The sequence below is a fragment of the Vitis riparia genome, chromosome 1, assembly GCF_004353265.1.
Source record: "Vitis riparia cultivar Riparia Gloire de Montpellier isolate 1030 chromosome 1, EGFV_Vit.rip_1.0, whole genome shotgun sequence".
In the NCBI taxonomy this organism is placed as follows: Eukaryota; Viridiplantae; Streptophyta; class Magnoliopsida; order Vitales; family Vitaceae; genus Vitis; species Vitis riparia.
This window is the reverse complement of record NC_048431.1, coordinates 3,729,345-3,751,546: the sequence shown is the minus strand read 5'-3', so window position 1 is coordinate 3,751,546 and position 22,202 is coordinate 3,729,345. Positions and strand designations below refer to the sequence as shown.

Below are 22,202 nucleotides of genomic sequence, written 5' to 3'. Positions count from 1 at the left end.
GATACCTGATCTTGCAATCTTGTAATTAGGCCTACACACGTCACAACTTGCAACCAGGCACCCCCCAAGTGGTGGTCAAATTTAAAGAATATAGTTCATGAATCAGTAGATAATTTTCTTCCAAGAATCGTGTTTAGATTCAGGCAAATAGCACCAATGCTTTTTTTCAGTAATAAGAATAAAACAATTCGATGGGTGCTTTACTATTGTTGGTATCAAGATCAAGGGGCAGCTTGCAAAAAATTCCCCATAAAAATTGAATTCCCCACTAACTTGACTCAGTTATAATTACTATCCGTACAAGAATTAATAATCTGATTGTATTTTACGCAACATTGACCTCAAAAATTCTCACACAATGATCAGCTCCACAAGAAGCAAGCAGTACGCTTTTGCAATCTCCACTTGCCTCAGACTTCCTCCATGCTAAACGCTGCACAGAGGAAACATGGCACATAAATGGATCCAACCGTCTAACAAGAGCAGCAGTTACACCTGGTACTGTCATGCTACCATCTTCGGTTCTGGTCACCGTAAGGCTCCACAATTCAATGAGTCCACTTTCCATTCCAACAGCAAGAAACCCATTGTTTCTCTGATGATCAAGAGCAAACCAAGATAAGGCGGTGACACTACTGGTGAACTGTGGCAAAGTCATGAGCTGCTTAACTGAAGATCCCTTGTCTACAGCCCAGATCTTCACAGTTTTGTCCCTTGAACCTGTTGCAAATTCATGACCAAATGGGTTCCAAGAGCATGCCCATATTATTCTTTTGTGTGCCTCCTGCCTTGCTATAAGCTGGTGACTGACTTCGTCCACACCTAGGTTCCATAAGAGACATGTGAGAGAGGTACATTTATGATCTCTTGCAAGCTTTATAAGATAGAAAAACATGAAGCATTTATGATCTCTTGCAACCTATCCTGAAGTTTTTCATTGCTCGGTGCTGAGAAATTGAGGGAATAGGACCCAAAAGAAATCAAATTCTTTTTTTCATTGCTCAATGCTGAGAAATTGAGGGAATAGGAACTATAAAAGAAATCAAGTTCTTTTAATACTCATGAGTAGAAAATGAAAAATATCCAAAAATGCTGGACCAAAGGAAGCAGTGGTCAAGGTAATGCCAGAAGTAATAGAGGTTGTAGTGGTGCTGGTGCAGGAAGATGCAGAACTGAGCATTCTCCACCTTTATGCTATAGTTTGAAAGAACTATACTTAGAAAATACAATTATGTTTTTCAATGCTTTCTTGATGCAAGAAATGCAAGATTTCAAATTCTTCTTTTCCCTCTGTTCTATCAGCAACCAAACAGAGCATGATAAACTAGTCCTTCCAGATTTATTACCATGTTATGATCTTTTAGTTTTTTTTTTTTTTTTTGATAGATAAACATAGAAAAATTTCATTAAAAGAGGGAAGCAAGAAGGCAACCCGAAGCATACAGGGAGTATACACGAGAAGCCCCAAAAACAAAAAGCACAAAGAAGCGTACACTCACCAACCCTCAATTAGAGCCCAACCAATCTACAAAGTTTTTTTACTGCATTAAAAGACTGTTACTAATAGAAAAACAAAAATGAAAACTGTTCATTACACTACATGTGAACAACCAATCAATTGGAGAACAGTAATTACATCATAATGGAAATTGTTACAGGAAATAGTGAGAGTTTAGCATACCTGTTCTTTTTATTGCAAAAACAGAAAACTGGCGATCCCTGGAGACAGACAAAAGCAGATTGTCATCATGAGAAAATTCAATCTGTGTCACTGTTAAGCTGTGAGATTGCAAGCGACCAACTGCCTTCCATGAACCCACTTGCCATAGCCATATTTCTGCAACTTTCGCTGATTGAGCCTGCAAAATATGCAATCTATGAGCAATAATTTGCAACAACTTCTATGCCTATCAAAAACACGGAAAAAAAATGCAACTTCTACATACAGCTATACATCATCGGAGTGAACAGAGCCAAATTTCATTCAGTATTTGCACTTTCATTATTATTTTCCATGATGGTTATATTCGAGAGGCATTTTTTTGTTTAAGCAAAAACTATGCTAACCTCCCCTGAAGTTTTATTGAATTATAAGAACTTTCTCTGAAATTGGAAATGGGACATTGCCTCCTCTGAAATTTATTTTGTAACAAAAACCTCAGTTAGGTTGATCACGAAATTCGCTGACATCATCCATTTCTTTAATATCTATTATGCCCTTCATAGAACCTCAAGGGGAGGTAAGTTTACTTTTTCCTTTGTTTAAATATCCCAAGAGTTCTATGAATATAAACATCTTAATATTCTGATGCCTATTATACAAGAAGGTATCATCACTGCAATATCTCAAAACGTGGCTATATTAAGTCATCTAGAAATTAGAAAATCAAGTAATATAACACTAGCAAAGATAAAAAGATATACCTTACATGATGAAGCAACAAGCTTCCCTCCCTGGTCACAGCACAAAGAAAACAGCTCATTCCCGTGACCATAGAGTTTGTGCGACTCTGGCCAGAGTGTATGCCATGCCAATTTTTCTTCAATGGGGGGTTCAGTTAACACAACTGGTACTGCATCTGGAATGGTTTCAAGTGTGTCAAGGCCATCATTGACATTTCTTTCTGGACTCTCATGTGTGGCTGCATAAGGGAATGGTCAATTAAAATCATTCTTCATTCACATCAAATGTGCAAACCAAAGATTAACTTAAAGACCACAAAGCACAAACAAGGTAAATCCACATTATTCAACTGGCAACAAGTCATGCTTTGATCATCTAGTATTTACCTATGCAGGGTAACCTTAAATTTGATTGGTGGCCAAAAATGAGAACTTGTGGCAGTTTTATTTCAAATTGATATTGTTGTCCTTAAATTCAGAAGTAGCCCTTTCAGAATGGCAAAATGGCATCCACAATTATGGGTGAGAGATGCACATGTCATTCAATCTGAGTGCAAAAGAAGACAACTCCTTTGGAGAACTATAAAAAGATTTAAAAAAAAAAAAATGTTAATGTTTAACTCTTTGTTCTGCCTTAATATATATGGCTAGGAACCACTCCGAAAGAGGTCCTCACTGCCGCATCCATTTACTTTAGACTTCAAAGCACCATGTTGAAGCATTATAACAAGACCTCTCTGCTATCATTGCATTCCTGAACAAGAGGTTAGGTCACCTGGTCACCTACTGGTCACATTCGATTTGCAGGAAAAAGGCATGAGGGTTTCTAATTATAATTTTTTTTTTTTTAAAAAAAAGACCATGGGTTTCTTCCATGTGAGATGGAGACATATTTCTGTACATAAACAACCTAACCACTGAGATTTTTTACCTGAACTAGCATTCATGAATCATGGTCATGCAGCAAGATAATCTAATTTGATATGCAAGAGGTAGTCATGGCTAATCAGACAATGGTGTTCATGTTCCTGTTTAGCAAATATCAAATATTAGACCTTTGCTGCATCTCAGAGATCAGACCATTCTTGTCGTAATATTTCTATTTCCAGACTTTGCTTAGCCAATTGCATGTGCTCCACCAATTTAAAGGGTCAGATATTCAGGATACAGAGTTCCATCCTACTAAATTTATCTTCAGGCTACTGAATCCACCACTTCAGGTGGATGGGTGTGGACTGTCGACTTGAATTCCCATCAGGCTATCTAACAAAAGGAATATGCCATTTTGGAGCCTAATCTTCAGGATACATATAGGGAATTAAAAGATACTCAATGTAAAGTGATGTAATCTTCAGAAGGGGAAAGAAGATGCCTATAAAAGAAGGAACTAAAGAGGCATTTGAGGCTTGCCTCAAGTGGCAAGGAGTTGGGGCAGGAATGTAGGAGGGAAAAGAAAAAACACCAAAAAAAAAAAAAAAAATGCAAACAACTAAACAAACAAAAGAGAATTAAAAGATCCCCCATGACGATTAGGTGAAATGGGAGAGAGGTATAACTAACTCTAAAAGCCTGATCTATAAAGTAAGTCCAACCACCATAATCTTATTCCTAAACCCCCAGAAAGTTGTTTACAAAACACCATGAGAAATAAGTACAGGCAATGTCAAGTTCACATACTCCAGCAAGAGGAAATAGAGTTCATGACACTTGGATGCATAAGACTACATTATAGATCCAAATTGCATTATGGCATCTTTATGTCATGTACAAATGTGTCTATGAGAGAGAGAGAGAGAGAGAGAAAGGGAGAGAGAGACTCACAATGAACATAAATAGGTTTCTGTGATAGTCCCAAAGCTGACATATTTGCACCCAAAATCTGAACATCGACTTGAAAGTCTTCAGGAAAACTAGATTTTTGTGAAATGGCATGATTTAATGTCTTTAGAAAAGACAGAGGAGCCTCAAACACTCTGGCAACCTTCTCATCAGCTCCACTAACAAACCGATGGTTCCCTTTTCCATGGATGATTGTCACACAGTTTATGTCATGACCATGAACTTGAGGGCGAGCAATTTCATGCCAACAATCGCTACCTCCAAGACTAGCTTCATTTTGCCAAGATGCAAAAATTCGAGTTGTCTGCAAAGTTGATGAAAATTTTAATATTGGTTATGCCTACATGTAACAGCATAATCAATAAATACTTGTTAAATCTTCCTGATAACAACCTCTAGAATTTGAAGTATATTGACTAGGTACCAAATTTATCTAAGGAAAAAAAACAGGTGTCTAGCAGTTTATGCCCTTCAAAAAGACCTCTTCCATTTTCTTATGATGTAGCCTCCGTACCTCTGTACCAAGTACAAAAACCAGATTTTTACTGCAAGCAGTATAATTTAGAATATGAATTAATACATCACTTTAGGTTCTAACTTTAAAAGGGAGCATTTCCAGTACCCCAACCTGACAATCTGTCATTTTACAGTAAGAGAATACCGTAACTGCTCCCATTTAGCAACAGATATTCTGAAGTCTGCTACTAATTTAGCACTTAATTCGCATTTCCCACCACTTCAGGCAGGCTACAAATCCAAGATGAATTATAGTTTGTGCCCTCCATAGAGCCTATTTTGTTTTCATACAATATAGCTACTATTATTCTATATCAGTATGCAAATTTTGAAAATAGATTTACTTCCATCAGTATAGCAGTAGGTCAATACACCTGACTTCTCAATCAGTATAGCAGGCTACAAATCCAAGATGAATTATAGTTTGTGCCCTCCATAGAGCCTATTTTGTTTTCATACAATATAGCTACTATTATTCTATATCAGTATGCAAATTTTGAAAATAGATTTACTTCCATCAGTATAGCAGTAGGTCAATACACCTGACTTCTCAATCAGTCATTTCAGAAGAAATAGAATATTGTAACTGCTCTCATATACTTCATTCTCATTACCACATACTTCAGGTAAACCATGACAAATCAAACTCTAGTGCAAGTAAGACCATACCCATACCAGTGGCATTTTTTCCCAATTCCATTACATCTTAGTAGTTATTTCCCCACACATGAATTTAGGTTTGTGTATGCCTAGTCTTATTCATACTTTATCGAATCTACATCCATGTTAGGTAGAAAAATAAGTTACATAAATTATTAGACACAGTATCCCTTTTCTCTGAGTTATGCAAGCACGAGCAGATCACATACAAGAATTTTGAAGGTATCTGAAACAACCATCTCCTATAATCTTAGTCAGCGTAGAATTTTCTATACAGCCTCCACACAAGCAGCCAAATTTACAAGTTGAAACATGTTCGGCATGAGTTTCCGGAGTAGAGAAACAATTTACCCTATAACAAAAATCAGCACTGAAAGCATATAACAGTGTCATTGCACAGGCGAGTAAGACAAGTTCACAAAATACTTTTTGTACCTCAAGCAACAAATTACCTGGTCAGCACTGACTGAGAGCAAATATTCACCAGACCTGGCCCATGCAATATCAGTCACTGCTGCATAGTGCCCAGAGGGAACTTTTTGTGGTTGCCAATTGTCATATTCGATACCAACATTTTTCCAGAGATGGAAAGATCCACCGTAACCATGAGCCAAAATTGAATCTCCATTTGGGCTCCAATGGCCACCATAGAACCCTAAAGCACAATGACTTAATTCCCCAACAGTGACCACATTCATCCAGATACCAGTAGTCCTTTCAGGTTGCCAGATCATCATTGTCTTGTCCATAGATGCAGATAAGATGCTTTGTGGTTGATAGTAGGCAAACCCATTTGCAGATGTGACTGAAGGGGGTTGCCACTCCACTGAATATACCCAATCCTCGTGTCCAATAAGAAGAGATTCCAGAGATATCTGATACGAGGATGAGCCAGCAACAAGTACAGGACCTTCAATATAAGATGCCAAGCTTATCTTTTCCTCCCTAAATGTACCCTTAGAATTGGATTGAGAACTACATGAAGCCATCTTCCATATGCGTATGCCTCTGTCCTGAGATGAACTTACAAGTAAAAGACTGCTTGTTCCATCATTGGTGCATATAGGCAAGGAGAAGTCCAAACTCCGGATCCAATCTGTATGCCCTTTTAACTCACAAGCATGAACAAACTGCTAGCATAAATGAAACAAAACAGAAAAAATTTCAAGTTGCAGAAGGCCAAATGCAGGAAACCGTAATGAAGATGGATAAGCCGAAGATTACGTACCTTTCCTGTCCTCTCCCCGCAATAAAGATGAACTTTATTATCTAAGCCCCCAGCTGCCAGGACTACATGCCCAGTATTTCCAGGCAATTCTGATAATGAAAGCGCCACCATGGATTTTGAACCAACAAAAACAGATTCCAGAAATGACAATTTGCAGTCACCTAAAAAATACATTGTTCAGTAACTATAGATGATGATAAACTCCAACAATCCACACTACCTGATTGAGGTAAATTATCCATTTTCTCTATGTTTCTTTTCCTCTTCAAAAGAAAAAAATTTTACACCCCAGCTTCCAATAAAACAACAGGAATCATAGATGCAGATTGATATCACAGAATAATACATATTACAAAACCATATTGTTTATACATCAAAAGAGCAAATTATTCAGTTGGCACACTATGTTGCAACCACAATTTTGTTTTATTTTCAGACCCAGCTTGTACAACATAAACACAACGGTAACCCTTGCGCTCAAAAGAGCAACATCAGTAATTGAATGAAAAACTCTAAATGTCTATCAACATAAGAAGGTATGGAATCTCAATTTCTTTTTAGACAAATTGGATGAAGCAAATCTATTTAGATTTGTACATCCTAATAGATCTGGGATAGACAATCAGTAACCGTTTTTGTAATGTCAAAGGAAGTCTGGACAGAGAAGATAAATCACATCAATATACTAGGTACAAATGCTACAACAATAATTGGACAACAGTTTGTCTCCACAAATCCAAGTCTGAAGAGGATCCTGGTGATAACTTCTGGTTTGAATGGCTCACATGCTAATAATCCTCGGAGAGAATTTCCTTTGGCACATTCTAACTTCAAAAGTCCAAAATTTAAACCGAGTTCCATCAATGATAACCACATTTTAATTAAAAATTTCCTCACTACCAGTAATACTATAACTTTCACAGCCATTTATAGAATTCTTTCATTTGCCCAATTCCTAAACTGACAAGTGCGTCTCCAGCAGACATAATTTCATTTGTTCATAGAGGTGCAGAATTCTATAGTTCCACCTAACTGTGATCTTATTAGTTGAGTTTTTTTAGTAACTTTCCTCCAATAATGCAACTCAACCTGGCCATAAACTTTAGAAACTGGTCAGGCATAAGTGACATGCAAGTTGGGTACCAAGACCACCAATGCTTTAAAATACTTTTATTAAGGACTTCCAAGTTCTAGAGCAAAATTTAAGCAATTAGTGTGCTTGGAACGAATACATCTGTATGAGATCTTCCTCGTATGGAAAATTTTATGATGAGGATAAATCTTCAAGATATATATCAAGAAATGGAATTAGTATTAGTTGTAATTAAAGTAGGATTAATATTTGTTGGAATCAAATTATGATTAGCTAGTTAAGTTATAATATAATTAGAATTTGAGTCATGATAGGTTATTAGAGTCTTGATAGACTTTTGATGTTACAATTAGAATTAGAATCATAATAGGTTATTAGAGTCCTAATAGGCTTTGGATTTCTTAGAGAAGCCTATAAATGGGCTAATCAATGTAAATCAAAGGGATGATTGATATTAATAATATTATATTTTCTTTCATTGCAAGGTTGCAACCCTCAATGGTGAGACTCCATTGATTTTCTTCTAGGTGAGACTCCTAGAAGGCCTTAGTGAGACTCTAAGGTTTTCGATCTTTTCTTCATTGTTTTTTCTTTCTCTCTATTTCTTATCTTATATTTTTCTATACCATAAAATTGATTCTTTGTTCCTCTTCTTACACCCTAAAAATAAAACACTAGCCCACCTACCCTTGAGTGTAGGCAACCCTCCTAGGGTTGTCCTACATCATTTTATATACAATAGATACCTATGTGTTTACTCATCTTTTGCTAGAGGCTTCAATAAATAAAAAATCTTGTCTTTCCATGAGAAAGAACAATATCAGATCACATCATATCCCATGGGTGGCCGTCCATGCATTTTCCTAAAATGTATACATTTTTTTATAAGTAAGCAAGAAAATACTATAAATAATAGAGAAGAAATCTATACATCAAGGTGCACAAGCTGTGTACGAAAGGAGCCAAAAGCATTGCCATAATAGAGAGTACAAAAAACACAACTCCTCTCAGCTAAAGCCCATCCAATCTACCAAATTGATTAAAGGCATTGAGTTTTCTTCTATGTACAAAGTAACCCACGACCTAAGATTGCCAAGAAAAGTGTATTTTCAAGCTTGAACTATCTGCTACTCTCTCTCAAACACCCTTTGATTCCTTTTCTTACAAATTGTCCAGAAAATGCATAGGTGAACGGCTTTTTCTTCCCACAAAAGTGTAGTACCAACTTACGAGAGTCTCTTTGACTATATAGCAAAGGACCTATGCAATGCCAAACAAAGATGATAGAAGTTATCATAGAGCCCTTGCTTTGACACAATGGAGGAGAATGTGATCTATTGATTCCTCTTCACCTTTGCATAGATGTGTTCTACTCCCCAAAGACCATTCTTTCTTTTGAAACTAATCCCTAGTCAACACTTTGCCCTAACTAGCTTCCCAAGCAAAAAAAACTCAATTTTGATGGACCCATGAATTCCAAATGACGACATTTGTGAAAGGAATTGCATGCCTTCACTCCATCATGGAATATATATTTTTTTTTATTGGCAAACACACAAAGAGCATATATTAGCAAGGAGCCCCATAAAGCAGGCCCAAAAGCATACAGGGAGTATACAAGAGGTGCCCAAGGGCACAAAAAGAAGAAGAAATACAATACCAGCCCTCACCTAGCACCTAGCCAATAAAAAAAACCGAGTAAAGAGAGAGGACCTTCATTTACAACTGATTTAGACCACACCCAAAGGTTACAAACAAAATAATTTTCAACCTATTCATCGATAGCTCCTCATTGTCAAAAGCAATCCTATTTCTTTCCTTCCACACCACCCAAAAGATACACGAAGGGGCTGCCTTCCACACCTTTTTGCGCTTCTTGCCCATATTAAAGTCACTCCACCCACTAAGGGTATCTCTAACCGAATAAGGCAGGACCCAAGAAACACCAAAAAGAGCAAATAATAATTCCCATAACACTCTAGCCTTGGAGCACTGAATAAGAATATGATCAATAGATTCTTCTTCCTCACAGCAAAGAAAGCATCTATTGGCTAAACACCGACCCCTCTTTTTGAGTTGATCCAAAGTTAACACCTTACCCCAAAAAGCTTCCCAAGCAAAGAAGCACACTTTAGTAGGCACACAAGGATTCCATATAATGTTGATAGGGAATTGAACACCTCTTCTTGAATCTAAAATACTATAAAGAGATTTAACTGAGAAAATCCCATTCTTTGTCTCTTTCCACAACAAACAATCTTCTGCAAGAGGATTAAGCCTCCTCCCCCGAATTATCACAAGTAATCTTTCCACCTCCTCCACCTCCCAGTCATTAAAGGGCCTAGAAAATCTGGGACTCCAAACCCCTTCACCTCCAGAATGATCCCACATCTCCTCTATCCAAGCCTCTTTATAAGATGCAAAGGCATACAAAGAGGGGAATGAATTACAGAGGGTGGAGTTCCCACACCAATTATCTTTCCAAAATTTCACCCTTCTACCATTCCCCACAGAGAAGCCCACCCTAATTTGCAAAAGAGCAGCTTCCTTCCTTATATCCTTCCAAAAACCAACTCCAAAGCCCTTCCTGACCTCTTTAGAATACCACCCCCTTTCTTCCTCCTCGAACATGGAATATATAGATTTAATGGAGAAGACCCCATTCCTGGAATCCATCCACACCACTCTACAATTCTCTTCTCTCTTCCCTCCTCACTAGCCTCCATTGAAGCCTCGAGAAAAAGGCCCCTACATCATCTACCTCCCAATCCCAATTATGAGAAGTGAACACTTAAAAAGCCTTTTTTTTTTTTGCCCTTTGCTATATTTGTATACATCATGTATACTTTTGCCCCCTTTTTTATGCTATTAACATATCTGTTATTTACCTATAAAAAAAACACTAAAAAAGCTTTTTCATATAGATTTTGACACACTTGGTTTTTCCTGATCTATGTACCAAAAAATACTTTCCAAATCTATACACTCATGAACCTAAAGCTAGAGTTTTTATATTGCTAGAAGACAGATTTGATAGCTATTTTTAGCACAACCATTTCTGAAGCAGTGTTTTCCCTTTAGCTATGCTTCCAACTTATACATGCAAGAAGATCCTGTTTAGCAGGGAAAATGTGGAAATCTGGCTCCAAAGTCAATGATAACAAGCATAAAAATACCACACAAATATATTTATCATTAGATTGGCATCATCCTCCATAAAACCATGAAGCAAAAGAGGAAGGAAAAAAACCTTAATGAACTTACACACCAACAATCCTCTGAGCATCTCAATCAGGAAAAAAACTGTTTGAGAAAAAAGATGTTCTTGCTTGGGAATGCAATACATAGAACAATTTTGTTGAGTTTATTTTCACCAATGCCAAACACAAGTATGCCATGTAAAATGAAGGATATAAATCCACCTAAAATAGAAAACCATAACAAGAACGGCCTAATGACAATGACATGGTTTTGATAGTATCCAAAAACAACTACCTATAGAAAAAAAAACAGATATTATAAAATAAAATAAAAACAAAAAAAAACTGCTGACTCACCTCCAATAGTGGATGGAAGGATCAGTTCCCACACATTTATTGTTCCATCTGAAGAGGTAGATGCAAATATCACATCAGTTTCAGAAACCATAATTCCAGTAATGCAAGTAACACCCTTCTTATGTGGTTGTGGTACTTGTAACACATGCCTCCACTGTAAAAAAGCAAGGAGAATAAACAATAAAACAATTGTATGTAGAACATTCAAAAGGATGCCATTAAGAAAAAATAATAAATAAAAAGTGAATCATTGATAGAAAGAACTAGAAGTATTACATCTCAGAAGTCACTCATAACAGTAAATGAATATTATTGGCATTTAAAAGGGAAAACATCCAGCAAGTAAGAAAAAAGTGAACTTCCAGGAAATAATTTGCATGAGAGAGAGGTGTGACAGTCTATGCCATTGCCCAGACTGTATGTTTGTGTTGAATGCAGCAACCAATCTCCATTCCTAAACAGTTGCTCAAAGAGAATGAAAAATGGTTTTCACCTTTAATCGCTGACTATTGTCATATAAATTTTGCTCAATTGTTATTCCTAACAGATTCTAGATATTGCTTTTACACTTGAGCTGTTGTAACAAAACTCTACAATCTACATATTTTCTAAACCCCTTTTTCTTCTTTCACTCACCACCTATCTTCCAAATCTAAACCTCATCTTTCCATTATTATAAAACACAACACTAAATCATTATTATCAAACCTATTATTTGAGGCTATGTTTAGTTCCCGGAAAATTTGAAGGAAAATGTGAGGGAAAGAAAATAAAGAGAAAAAGTAAAAGGAAAGAAAAAGTAAAGGAAAATAAAAAATAAATTCAAAGTCAATAAATTATTTTTATATAATACTTCAAACTTTTTCACTTATTTAACTTTTCTATATAAATATTAAATAATTTAAAAACATACAATTTCTTAATAATTTTAATTATATTTGACTTTCTTTGGCATTTTCTATAGTAAAACCAAACATGAGAAAATAATTTTCTTTAATGTTTTTTTTTTCTTTTCCTAATACTTTCTGAGATCCAAACATAGTCTAAATAAACCAGAAGATATAAATTTTAAACTCTCTTAAATATTTTAGAATATGCTTTCAATCACCAAGTTTTCAAATTATAGCATCATGAAACTAAATTCATTTTTATTGACAGACATATTATAATGCATGAGTTCCAATCATTTTATTGGACCAAAAGTGAGCTATAGGGTAAGTAAATTCACATTCTTTTCAGTTAACTAATTGCTCTTTGTGAAAATCCATCACACCTCACTCTATTAATATGTCTGCAAGCAAGAACCCCCCAACAACTACCTTATTGTCTGCAAGAGATAATTCCCATAACAGAATAACACCATCTGCATCACCAGATAGCAGATAATGCCGCTCTAGCTGTTTTTCTGTGGACAAACAACAATAATCATTAATCAGAAATTCATCCACCAAACAATGGCCACAAATTATCTCTTAAAACTCAAAACATCAAATGCTCCATTTGGTTTCTGAAAAACCAAAAAAAAAAGAGGGGAAAAAGGGAAAGAAGGGGGAGAGAAAAAAAAAATTTGAACCTTAAACATGTTAGATAATTAAAAAGCAAGCAATATAAGGCAACAAATTTCTATTCCTTTTTCTTTCCCACATCTTCTCAGTAACCAAACAGAACCAAAAGAACCTTTCTAGCGTTTGAGATGACTACTACTTTTATGTGATAGAATAATTCAAATCAACTAAAATTGAACCTTTGAACGCAAATTTAGAACTTGGAATCCAATGGGTGCAGTTGACAGAAGCCTTGTGACCTGGCAGTGTAGTCAAAATCTGAGCTGCCTGCAAAATCAAATATAGGTAGTTCAACAATCTGCAGTTCAGAGTTAGAGGGAAAATCAAACTAAAGAAAGAGTAGCAACCTTAGGGCAGAATATAGCGACGCCGTTTTCGGCACCAAAAGCGACTAAATTACACGCGCCCCAAGAGACGTTGTTTACTATTCTGTTGCATCCCGCTCCTATAAACACTCTCTCCACTCCAATCCCATCAACAGACATGGCTTGCTATACTCTCCAAATAATCAAAACCAGAAAGAGGGACGCAGTTCACAGGGCGAACGCCGAGTCCGAGGAAGGAGGTGAGGGAAAGAGCGGAGAATAAACCGCTTTTTACTCTGGGCTATGGGCCGAATTAGTTGTGGGCTAAAGACCCAAAACTCTGCGACATCATGGGACGCTGGGTCTTGGAGGCTCCGAACCCAATCCACGTTACAGTGGGGTGGCCAGAAACACAAGGCCTTTCTGGGCTCAATGCGTGGCAATTTTTCTGTATGGCAGCAGCAAGACTTAAACAATATGGTCCGTTGATTCTTTTACAGCTCTGATCGCAAAATGGGGATCGAGGCCACGTCAAGTGGATACTGATGTTGATGTCCGCATGGGATTCTCGTTTTCCCCAGGACTTTCTCCACGAACCAATCACGGCTTGAGGTCAGCAAAGCAATGCTGCAGGCGGCTGCTAATTTGTAGGCAATAAAATTGAAATATCCAGAAACAAAGGAATTGCTTCCACAAAATGGTAGGGCTTCAATCCGATATACCTTCCACGATTGCGAGTCGCGCAGCTTCCAGCTTCCGCAATCTCAACCCCGCTGTCTTCTCCGCAAGCGCCACGGCGCCTCTCACATTCTCACGAACCTTATGGCCGTCGACCACCACCTCGCCGGTGAGGCTTATTACGAGAGCCTTCTCAACCGGCGCTGGTGATGTTGTCGAGAAGATTCAAGAGAAGCCTTCGATCTGTACGGCCGACGAGCTTCACTATGTCTCCATGTCGAATTCCGATTGGAGACTCGCTCTGTGGCGCTACGCCCCTTCCCCTCAGGTCTCTTTCACTCTCCTTTCTCCACGGATTTGTATTTCCTAGATAAAATAACACATGATAAAATTGGAGGAAATAATTTTTTTCCCAGAAGCGTTTCTCCGTTGAACAAGTAAAGGCGTTTTTTCCTGTAAAAAGCATTCCAAATTAATCATTGCAATTTTTTGGTAATTGTTTTGTGTGGAATGTGAAATGATAGGCTCCTCCAAGGAATCATCCGTTGTTGCTTCTATCAGGTGTGGGGACTAATGCCATTGGGTTTGATCTCTCTCCTGGTGTAAGTTTATTTAATTATTTATTTATTTTATTTGTTCAAATCTGGGTTTTTCAATCATGGTTTACCATTTCAATTTTTTAGAGAAGAATGCTTTTGAGATGGAACATGTTTGTAGAGTGATTGTGTATGTTAGATTTCTGAAGAAGACTAAACTCCAACTAAGTGAAAGGCTCCACTACAATTACTGCAAATGATATAGCTTTTTATTGATTTCCAGAGATGCCTAACATCATCATATTTTGGGAATCAGTTGGGTGTCACACATACCGTAGGGTAGTTGGTGTTATGTTTAGGTTTTCATGAGTCACTATACTTACGTCATAATGCCCTTGCTTGTGTCAAAATGTGAAACTTGTGTGTCCGCCCAATAGTCTTGGCAAAAGAAATGAGAATCAGATGATCTTCAATTTGCCACACAACTTTACTCTGTCCAAAATCTGATAGTTAAACCCTACAACAAAGACCACTTAGTGCAAATTTCACACAATTGAAATTGACTAAATAAGTGGGATAGTTCACTGTGTGTAAGCAATTAGAATTAACATTAGATTGCATACATTGGGGCAACTTATTATTAAAAATTAGTATTTCTTATTTAACATTCCTTTTAACATTGAATTATGTGGTAGAAGGAAGTGCACCCTTTTGTTTTCCTGAGGCAAATGCTGCAGTCTTGATTTAACCAAATTTAACTGGATGGGATTATTGAATCTTGTGTCAAGCTCACAAAGCAAAGTGAGATTGTGGTTCAGCTTTGGGCTTGCTGCAAGGCTTAAACATGAACTTAGGCTTGGCTGTAATGAGTGCTTGTTACTCCAACTTTTCTGTAGTTAGTCAACAGTTTAGAATGCCATCTTCCAATTCTTAGTTATAACTTGGGCTCTTTGCTTTAACAATTTTTTGGTACAGCATTGCTAATGCATCTGTTATATTTGCAGTCTTCATTTGCCCGTTACATGGCAGGCCAGGGATTTGACACATGGATTCTTGAATTTCGAGGTGCTGGGCTGAGCATGCAGGGTTTAAATTCCAAACAGATCAAGCAGTCTGCCAATGCTATATCTCAGCAGATAAAAGCTGCTGCAAGTGCAACAAATGGAAGTTTTTCTAAAGGCCAGCAGTCTAACATTTCTACTGGTGCTGAGTTGAGCATGTTGGGATTAAATTCGAAAGAATTTGAACAGTCTACCAATGTCTTATCTGACCAGATGGAAGCTGCTGCTAAGAGCGCACAGCAGTCAAACATTGTTCCAGGAGCCCTGGAAGAATCTAAAATCTCTGCTGTTAAAGAAGACACAATGAGAATAGCAACAGTATGGGATGAGTCTAAATTAGTGACGAAGTTGACGGAAACTTTCATGCTTTTATCAGAAAGACTTTCTGGGTTTCTCAGTGAGGGCCAATTGAAGATTATGTCTGCTAAATTATTTGATCAAATATCTAAACTCATAGAAGATTCTCAACTATCTGAACGTTTTAATGAGGTAAGGGGAAATCTTTCAAGGTTGTTGGAAACAAGGCAAAATTCAGGTATCACTAGCCAAATCAGGGATCTGAGTCAACGGCTTGTAAATATTATTGAAGAAGGTCAACGATCTGTATCACCTCAATTGTTTGACTTGCAAGAGCGATTTTCTTCAACCATAGAAGATTTCCAGAAGCAACTTGACTTGATTGTGAAATATGATTGGGACTTTGATCATTATCTGGAAGAGGATGTTCCTGCTGCGGTGAGGTGACATTTCTCCTTGCTGGAATGCTGTAAACATGATTACCTTTTTTTAAATTGACTCTCCCGATTTAACTTTGTGGCATTAAAATTAAGATTTCTTTTACATATTTTTTCATCTGGGTTAACATTTGATATGCTATGCCACCCTCACATGATTAAAGACAATTTTTAATTTTGCCAATACAGATGGAATATATAATGGCTCAAACAAAGCCAAAGGATGGTAAGTTGCTGGCAATTGGACACTCCATGGGAGGCATATTGCTATATGCAAGGTTATCAAAATATGGTAAGGGGCCATAACAATTCCATTTTTCTTTTCTTCATAGCCACATGTAATTCTGATTTATTTTTAGAATAGTAATCAATTTAGTGATTCAGTATGGTTGTTTCCTGTACCACACTTTCTGGATGAGGTGTCAGAGACCTGAATATTTGGCAATGGCTGTGGCAGCAGTTTGCACATGCTGCATGGGAATGGCTGTTATAAAAAGTTAAAATTGTTTTAGTAGTGTCTTTGTTTTAGCACTGATCGGCCCACCATTTTAAGGAGGACAACCAAGCTGGATGCCATAAAATAAAATCATAGACAGTTCTTTTTATGTCTATTCAAAAGAGGTGCCTATGTCTTTATTTTACAGCATCCAACTTGGTTGTCCTCCTTAAGATGGTAGACTGATCATTGCTATGTGCCGCTGAAAATAATGTCCTTGCATAATTTCATGATCCAGTAAACAATGCCTTTAATTTGCCCAAATTAAGTTACAGGCCTGTGGATTATGGCCAGGCTCTATTTTGGCTATATCAGTGGGGATGCATATTATTGTTGAGATGTTCATGAGAGGTGTCTGATTTTGTTATTTTTATTTTAAAAACAATTGTCAAAATGCTTTTCATTATATTGACAAGGTTTTGAAGGAAGAGATCCTAGCTTAGCAGCTGTTGTCACTTTGGCATCCTCGCTTGACTACACATCTTCAAACTCATCCCTTAAAATGCTCTTGCCCCTTGTAAGTGAATGAAAAATCTAGTTATGTGGATTATCTCTTTCACTCTTTTTCTATTATTGCACTATTTTTCCGACCATTCCCTTTCTGCAAGTGGAATAACTTTGTTGAGTATTAATTCATTTGTCACACAGGCTGATCCTGCTCAGGCTCTCAATGTTCCTGTTGTTCCTTTAGGGGCATTATTGGCAGCCGCCTATCCTCTTTCATCTGGCCCTCCTTATGTCTTGTCTTGGCTTAATTATCTGATATCAGCAGAGGATATGATGCATCCCAAGTTGTTGAAAAAACTTGTCTTAAACAACTTTTGTAAGTGCAAACGTACTTTCCCATTATTTTTTTGTGGTTCCAGTTTTATAGGTAGCCTTGCTTGTAGATATTTGATATCATGTGAGGTAAGATGTAAACCTCAAAGTATATATAACATGTAGCTATGAGTTCTCTTTCAAAAATTATGCATTTAAAAAGGAATTGAAACCTTTGATATGAAACCAAAATAACAGTGAATAACATTTCTTTAGGGCCATATGGGTAGCGTTTAATTGTGGAAGAAGTAGAAGCAGAATATTTGGGGAATTATATGTTAAAAGTACTTTGTTTAAAAATAAGGATAATTTTGATATTTTTAAAATTTTAATTAAATAACAATCCGTTTCCTTTTTAGAAGGAATCCACACTTGAATGTTTTATCCAAACATCTTAAAAATTACATTTTATGTTCTTACATTCAAACATTGCATTTAATATTTAAGAAGCTCTTTGAAATAGAGGTGTAGGGCCCACATATGATAGCAGTTTACTTGTGTTTGACTTTTGCATTTAGCAATAATAAAAGAAGTAGAAGTAAATATTATTGAAACTGTATTTAAAAATACTTTTATCAAAGATAAAGGCTTACTTTGATATTTAAAAATTAATAATTAAATAAAAACATGCTTCTGGCACATTTGAAGAAAAACATGGCTCTAGATAAAGGTAAATTTTGACATATTTAAATGTTTTAGTTAAATAAAAATCTTTTTCTGCATAAGCCCTCTCAAACGGGGGCTTTAATGAATTTCAGCATTTTATGGTTGAGTGATAAACCATGTTTAGCCCTTTTTTCCTTTGACAAAGAACCAAAGCCAATATGGTTTCTGTGGAATGGAAAAGGGAAGATAAAAACTTTACTCTAAAAGTAAATGCTATTTCACATTAACTTTAAAAAACCTAATATGCAAAGGGTCACTGTTCCTTCAATTCAAAATTTTATAGGTTGTTGGAATTAATCAAAACTTTTATTTTTACTATTCTTATCATTGCTAGTTGTTCAAATATAAAATCACCCTTTTGTTTCTTTTCCCAGTTTTTCTCATACTAACTTTGGTTCAGATTTTTTGTTAAGTTTTTTTTTATTTTTTTATTTTTTGCTTTACTTGTTTAGTTAATTTGAATTTTTAAATGTTGTTGAAGTTAATTCACACTCTTTGTCTAATGGTTAATGGAAGATAAGTATGGCATTATTCATTTGTTGTTTTCTCTATTTGAAAGTGTTTGTATATTATCGAAGACTAACAAAATGAATCCATAACCTTTTAAATTACTTAAACCAGCTTCCATGACCTGCAGGAAAGTTGATGGGGGGACATTTACCTATTGTTTCAAAAAAAATTTGCTAGAATCCAATTAGATCATTTATGGAAGGAACAAAGAAACAGGACCACCATGTGGGCATTAAGATGCTGACATGACAACATTTTTGTTTCCTCATCAAAGTTTTTATTTTTTAAGTTATATAATTTTGAAAGCAAACTATGTAATTAACTTGATTTTTTTAATTGGAAAAAAGGCATTTTGGTACAGTAAAAGAGGTATTCATGACTGTAACATTTATCACAATAACAATCATTCAAGTCCTCTGAATTTTTGGGGCAGATTGATTTAATGAAAAGTGATACTTGAAACAAAAGCACGGGAAAGTCTATTTGGGTCATGGATCCTGAGAGAAATTTCTTTCTTAGGCTACTTATGGAATATATGGAGAAAGAGTGATCTGAGCATGGTTTTTATGGACTTACAGAGAACATTTAGTGGGCTCCTAGAAAGTTAATGAGCAAGATGTTATAGAAGGAACACATGCCAAATGGGTAAACTCACAATCTTAAGAATGTCTATGATGTGTGCACGGAGAAAAAGATGAGTGAGTGGAACTGAAACACAGGCAGCTTCTATCATGGATTAGCATTGAGCCCCTGGCTTTTTGTTGATTATGATTATTCACAAGGCATGTAGAAGAGGAAGTACAGCATGGTTTTAATTGAAAACTTGAGGTGGTAGTAGGTATATTTATAATTTAAAACCATGGGGAGATTCTTTGAAGTGGAAGGGTTTGTAGATGAGTTGGTGTATGATAATATATTGGTGTAAACTTTGTAAAATTAGAACTAGAAGGTATATTTAAGAAAGATGATTATGGGTACCCAAGAATTATCATTTCCAATTGCATTGGTTCAGTTAACAGTAAGATGGGCGAACTAAAAATGTTGTTAATCATAGATTGTGGTTAGACTGGTTGAGGTAAGTGATGCATGAATAGTGTTGAATAGGGTTGTATGATTGATGAAGCATTTTTTATAAAAATATAAGACCAACTGGTCACTTTGTATAGGATGATGGCCACTTAAGTAACATATCCATATCTGGAGATGAACTGAAAATGCTTAGATGCATGGGTAGAGAGATGAGCAGATATTTAATTTTGAACATCTTAGCAGATGATTAGGTGCAACACCATTAGCTGCAAGCTGAGGGGAAGTTGAGTGAAATGTCTGGGCACTTGGGGCAAAAGCCACCAACAATAGGATGAAGTGCTCTGGGTCCAGAGCAGAATTAGAGGGCATTGTGAGGACATGAGAAAGGTTAAGGATCTGGGTTGATGTCATGTGCAAAAACCTGGTTGCCTGGTTGCCTATATGATTTAATAGAAGTATGGTTCTAAATAGAGAAATGGTGATACAAAGGTTATCTTGTGAAGCCAAAAGATCTGCATTGCATGAATTGATTTCAGTTGAATTATATACTTTTGGAATTCAAGACACTTTCTTGACCAGTGAATTTGTCTATGCATTGTGATTAATTTGAGTGCATTATGTTGCTGAAACCTAACAATCCTAAATTGATCTTTCTGTGCTCGGGCTTTTTGCTCCATCAATTTAATGGTTTTAATTTATGATTTAATACCCTGATCTTTCAGAGTTAGCAACAAGCTAGCATCCTTTTAGCATAAGGCTGCTCTTGAAATTCCTGGTTGTTATTCTGCCTTTGGCATGGTTAACTGCACTCCTCCAGATTTGCCCTTCTATGATGGGATCTGATCTAAAATCATGACTGGCAGGTACGATTCCTGCTAAACTCCTCTTGCAGTTAACAACAGCTTTTCGAGAGGGTGGATTATGTGACAGGAGTGGCAGATTTTTCTACAAAGATCATTTACATAAAACTAATGTCCCTGTTTTAGCACTTGCTGGAGACCAGGACTTAATTTGCCCACCTGAAGCCGTATATGGTACTATTCAATTAGATATTGTTCTTAAATCTAACTGTGATAGAGTTGATATTCATTCTTTCTTGGTTGTTATGGTTGAAATGGACCAGAAACTGCTAAGCTCATTCCTGAACACTTAGTCACGTACAGAGTATTTGGCGCATCTGAAGGTCCACATTATGCGCACTATGATTTAGTGGGAGGACGATTGGTATGTACATTTTTTTAATAACCTTTTCCTACAAGGGAGATGCTACCCTTTTTTCTTTTTTTTCTTTTTTTTTTTAGCTTTTTTGTGTAATGGTCTCTAATTTATCTGTTAAAATGCAGGCAGTGGAGCAAGTGTATCCCTCTATAATTGAATTTTTAAGTAGTAATGACTCAGCATGATATAGCACATGAGAGTTTGTTGCCCACAAAAGATTACGGGAGCAAACTCATCTCTTAACAGGCAAACGCTCTTTCTCTTTCTCACTCTCACTCCTCCTAGATGGCAACATGAACCCCGCTCAGACATTCTCATCCCTTAGAAGGTAAGTTCTTCTCTCTTTCCTTTTAGGAAGGCTGTGCATCTGAAGCACTCCTCATGGAGTGAAGGAACCTAAAAATCTTGATCTACAATTTATGATTCAGGAGCTGGAAGTTTCCATGTATATTTCTCAGCTCTGTGACTGCTCAATGATTTATTATAATTTCCTTTTTCATGAATTTGGTTTGCTTTTCGGTGTCCAGAAACATGTAGCGCATATTTGCTCAAATGCTTCATATGTTTCAATAGAATTCAATTCCTGATTGTGATTTTTTAAGCTCGTGGGGCATGACTAAAACTTGTTTATCCATTAACTTCTTTGATAGGAAAGAAATTTTTTGGGTGAAAGCTAAATCTTGTTTGTCTTTTATCCTCTTCTCCCGGCCGTTGACAACAATGTGCCTTCTATAGAAGAGATGATAAGCATTGCTTCACCTTGATCAACCCTCATTAGATGGCTGGTGCGGCTGGGCCCCACCGCAGGCTTTGCTCTTATTCTGGCCCAAACCGGTACCCCAACTACCCAACTACAAAAGAGAAGGGAAGAAACCCAAATACAAGAAGTATCGCGGGGAAAATATGGGAAGTTCCTTGATATAATTGGGCTGTTCAATTTTACATCAAACAATGACCAATTGGGAACCAACACTCTGGTAGGAAAGGGATGTTCTTGCTTTACGTATGAATGATTGCATCCAGAATCAGAGCCTTGTGATGAAGATATCGTCCTCTGGACTTAAAGCAGAGAAAAGGAAGGAAGAAAGAAAGAAAAGAAAGACGAGAAGTTGAAAACTAATGCAAGAGAACTCCCTAGACGCCAGGAGCACAAATGCTAGCCTGTAACTCTTCCAGACTCCACAAAAAACACCCAGGATCTTCCGTTGAGCAAACAATGTAGAAAATGGGACGCCCCAAACACCTGCTTATAAACTTCTTCATGAATTCAGAATTGAATTAAAGCCAGA

The 22,202-nt window shown here is 36.6% G+C and overlaps 2 protein-coding genes across 6 annotated transcripts; one reads left to right on the top strand and one right to left on the bottom strand.

Moving 5' to 3' along the window:
* Positions 1-229: 229 nt before the first annotated feature.
* On the bottom strand, positions 230-13,578 carry LOC117931463 (elongator complex protein 2). Of its 3 annotated transcripts, none has more exons than XM_034852818.1 (10): positions 13,209-13,578; positions 13,041-13,128; positions 12,616-12,701; positions 11,297-11,450; positions 6,647-6,807; positions 5,871-6,551; positions 4,225-4,546; positions 2,425-2,642; positions 1,682-1,859; positions 234-822 (listed from the first exon to the last, which is right to left on the bottom strand). In XM_034852818.1, exons 1-10 carry the CDS (start codon positions 13,344-13,346, stop codon positions 326-328), a joined length of 2,523 nt encoding a protein of 840 aa, XP_034708709.1. In that variant the 5' UTR covers positions 13,347-13,578; the 3' UTR covers positions 234-325. The 3 variants fall into 3 exon arrangements, with proteins under 3 accessions (XP_034710054.1, XP_034708709.1, XP_034709359.1); XM_034853468.1 differs by having other exon boundaries at positions 5,871-6,548; XM_034854163.1 differs by lacking the exons at positions 12,616-12,701; positions 13,041-13,128; positions 13,209-13,578 and adding an exon at positions 12,570-12,589 and having other exon boundaries at positions 230-822.
* Positions 13,579-13,764: 186 nt separating this feature from the next.
* Positions 13,765-22,202, top strand: LOC117933432. Of its 3 annotated transcripts, XM_034855158.1 has the most exons (9): positions 13,765-14,172; positions 14,369-14,446; positions 15,385-16,176; positions 16,365-16,467; positions 17,088-17,188; positions 17,320-17,494; positions 20,559-20,729; positions 20,819-20,919; positions 21,039-22,202. In XM_034855158.1, exons 1-9 carry the CDS (start codon positions 13,864-13,866, stop codon positions 21,096-21,098), a joined length of 1,890 nt encoding a protein of 629 aa, XP_034711049.1. In that variant the 5' UTR covers positions 13,765-13,863; the 3' UTR covers positions 21,099-22,202. The 3 variants fall into 3 exon arrangements, with proteins under 3 accessions (XP_034711049.1, XP_034711778.1, XP_034672607.1); XM_034855887.1 differs by lacking the exon at positions 14,369-14,446; XM_034816716.1 differs by lacking the exons at positions 20,559-20,729; positions 20,819-20,919; positions 21,039-22,202 and adding an exon at positions 20,418-20,552.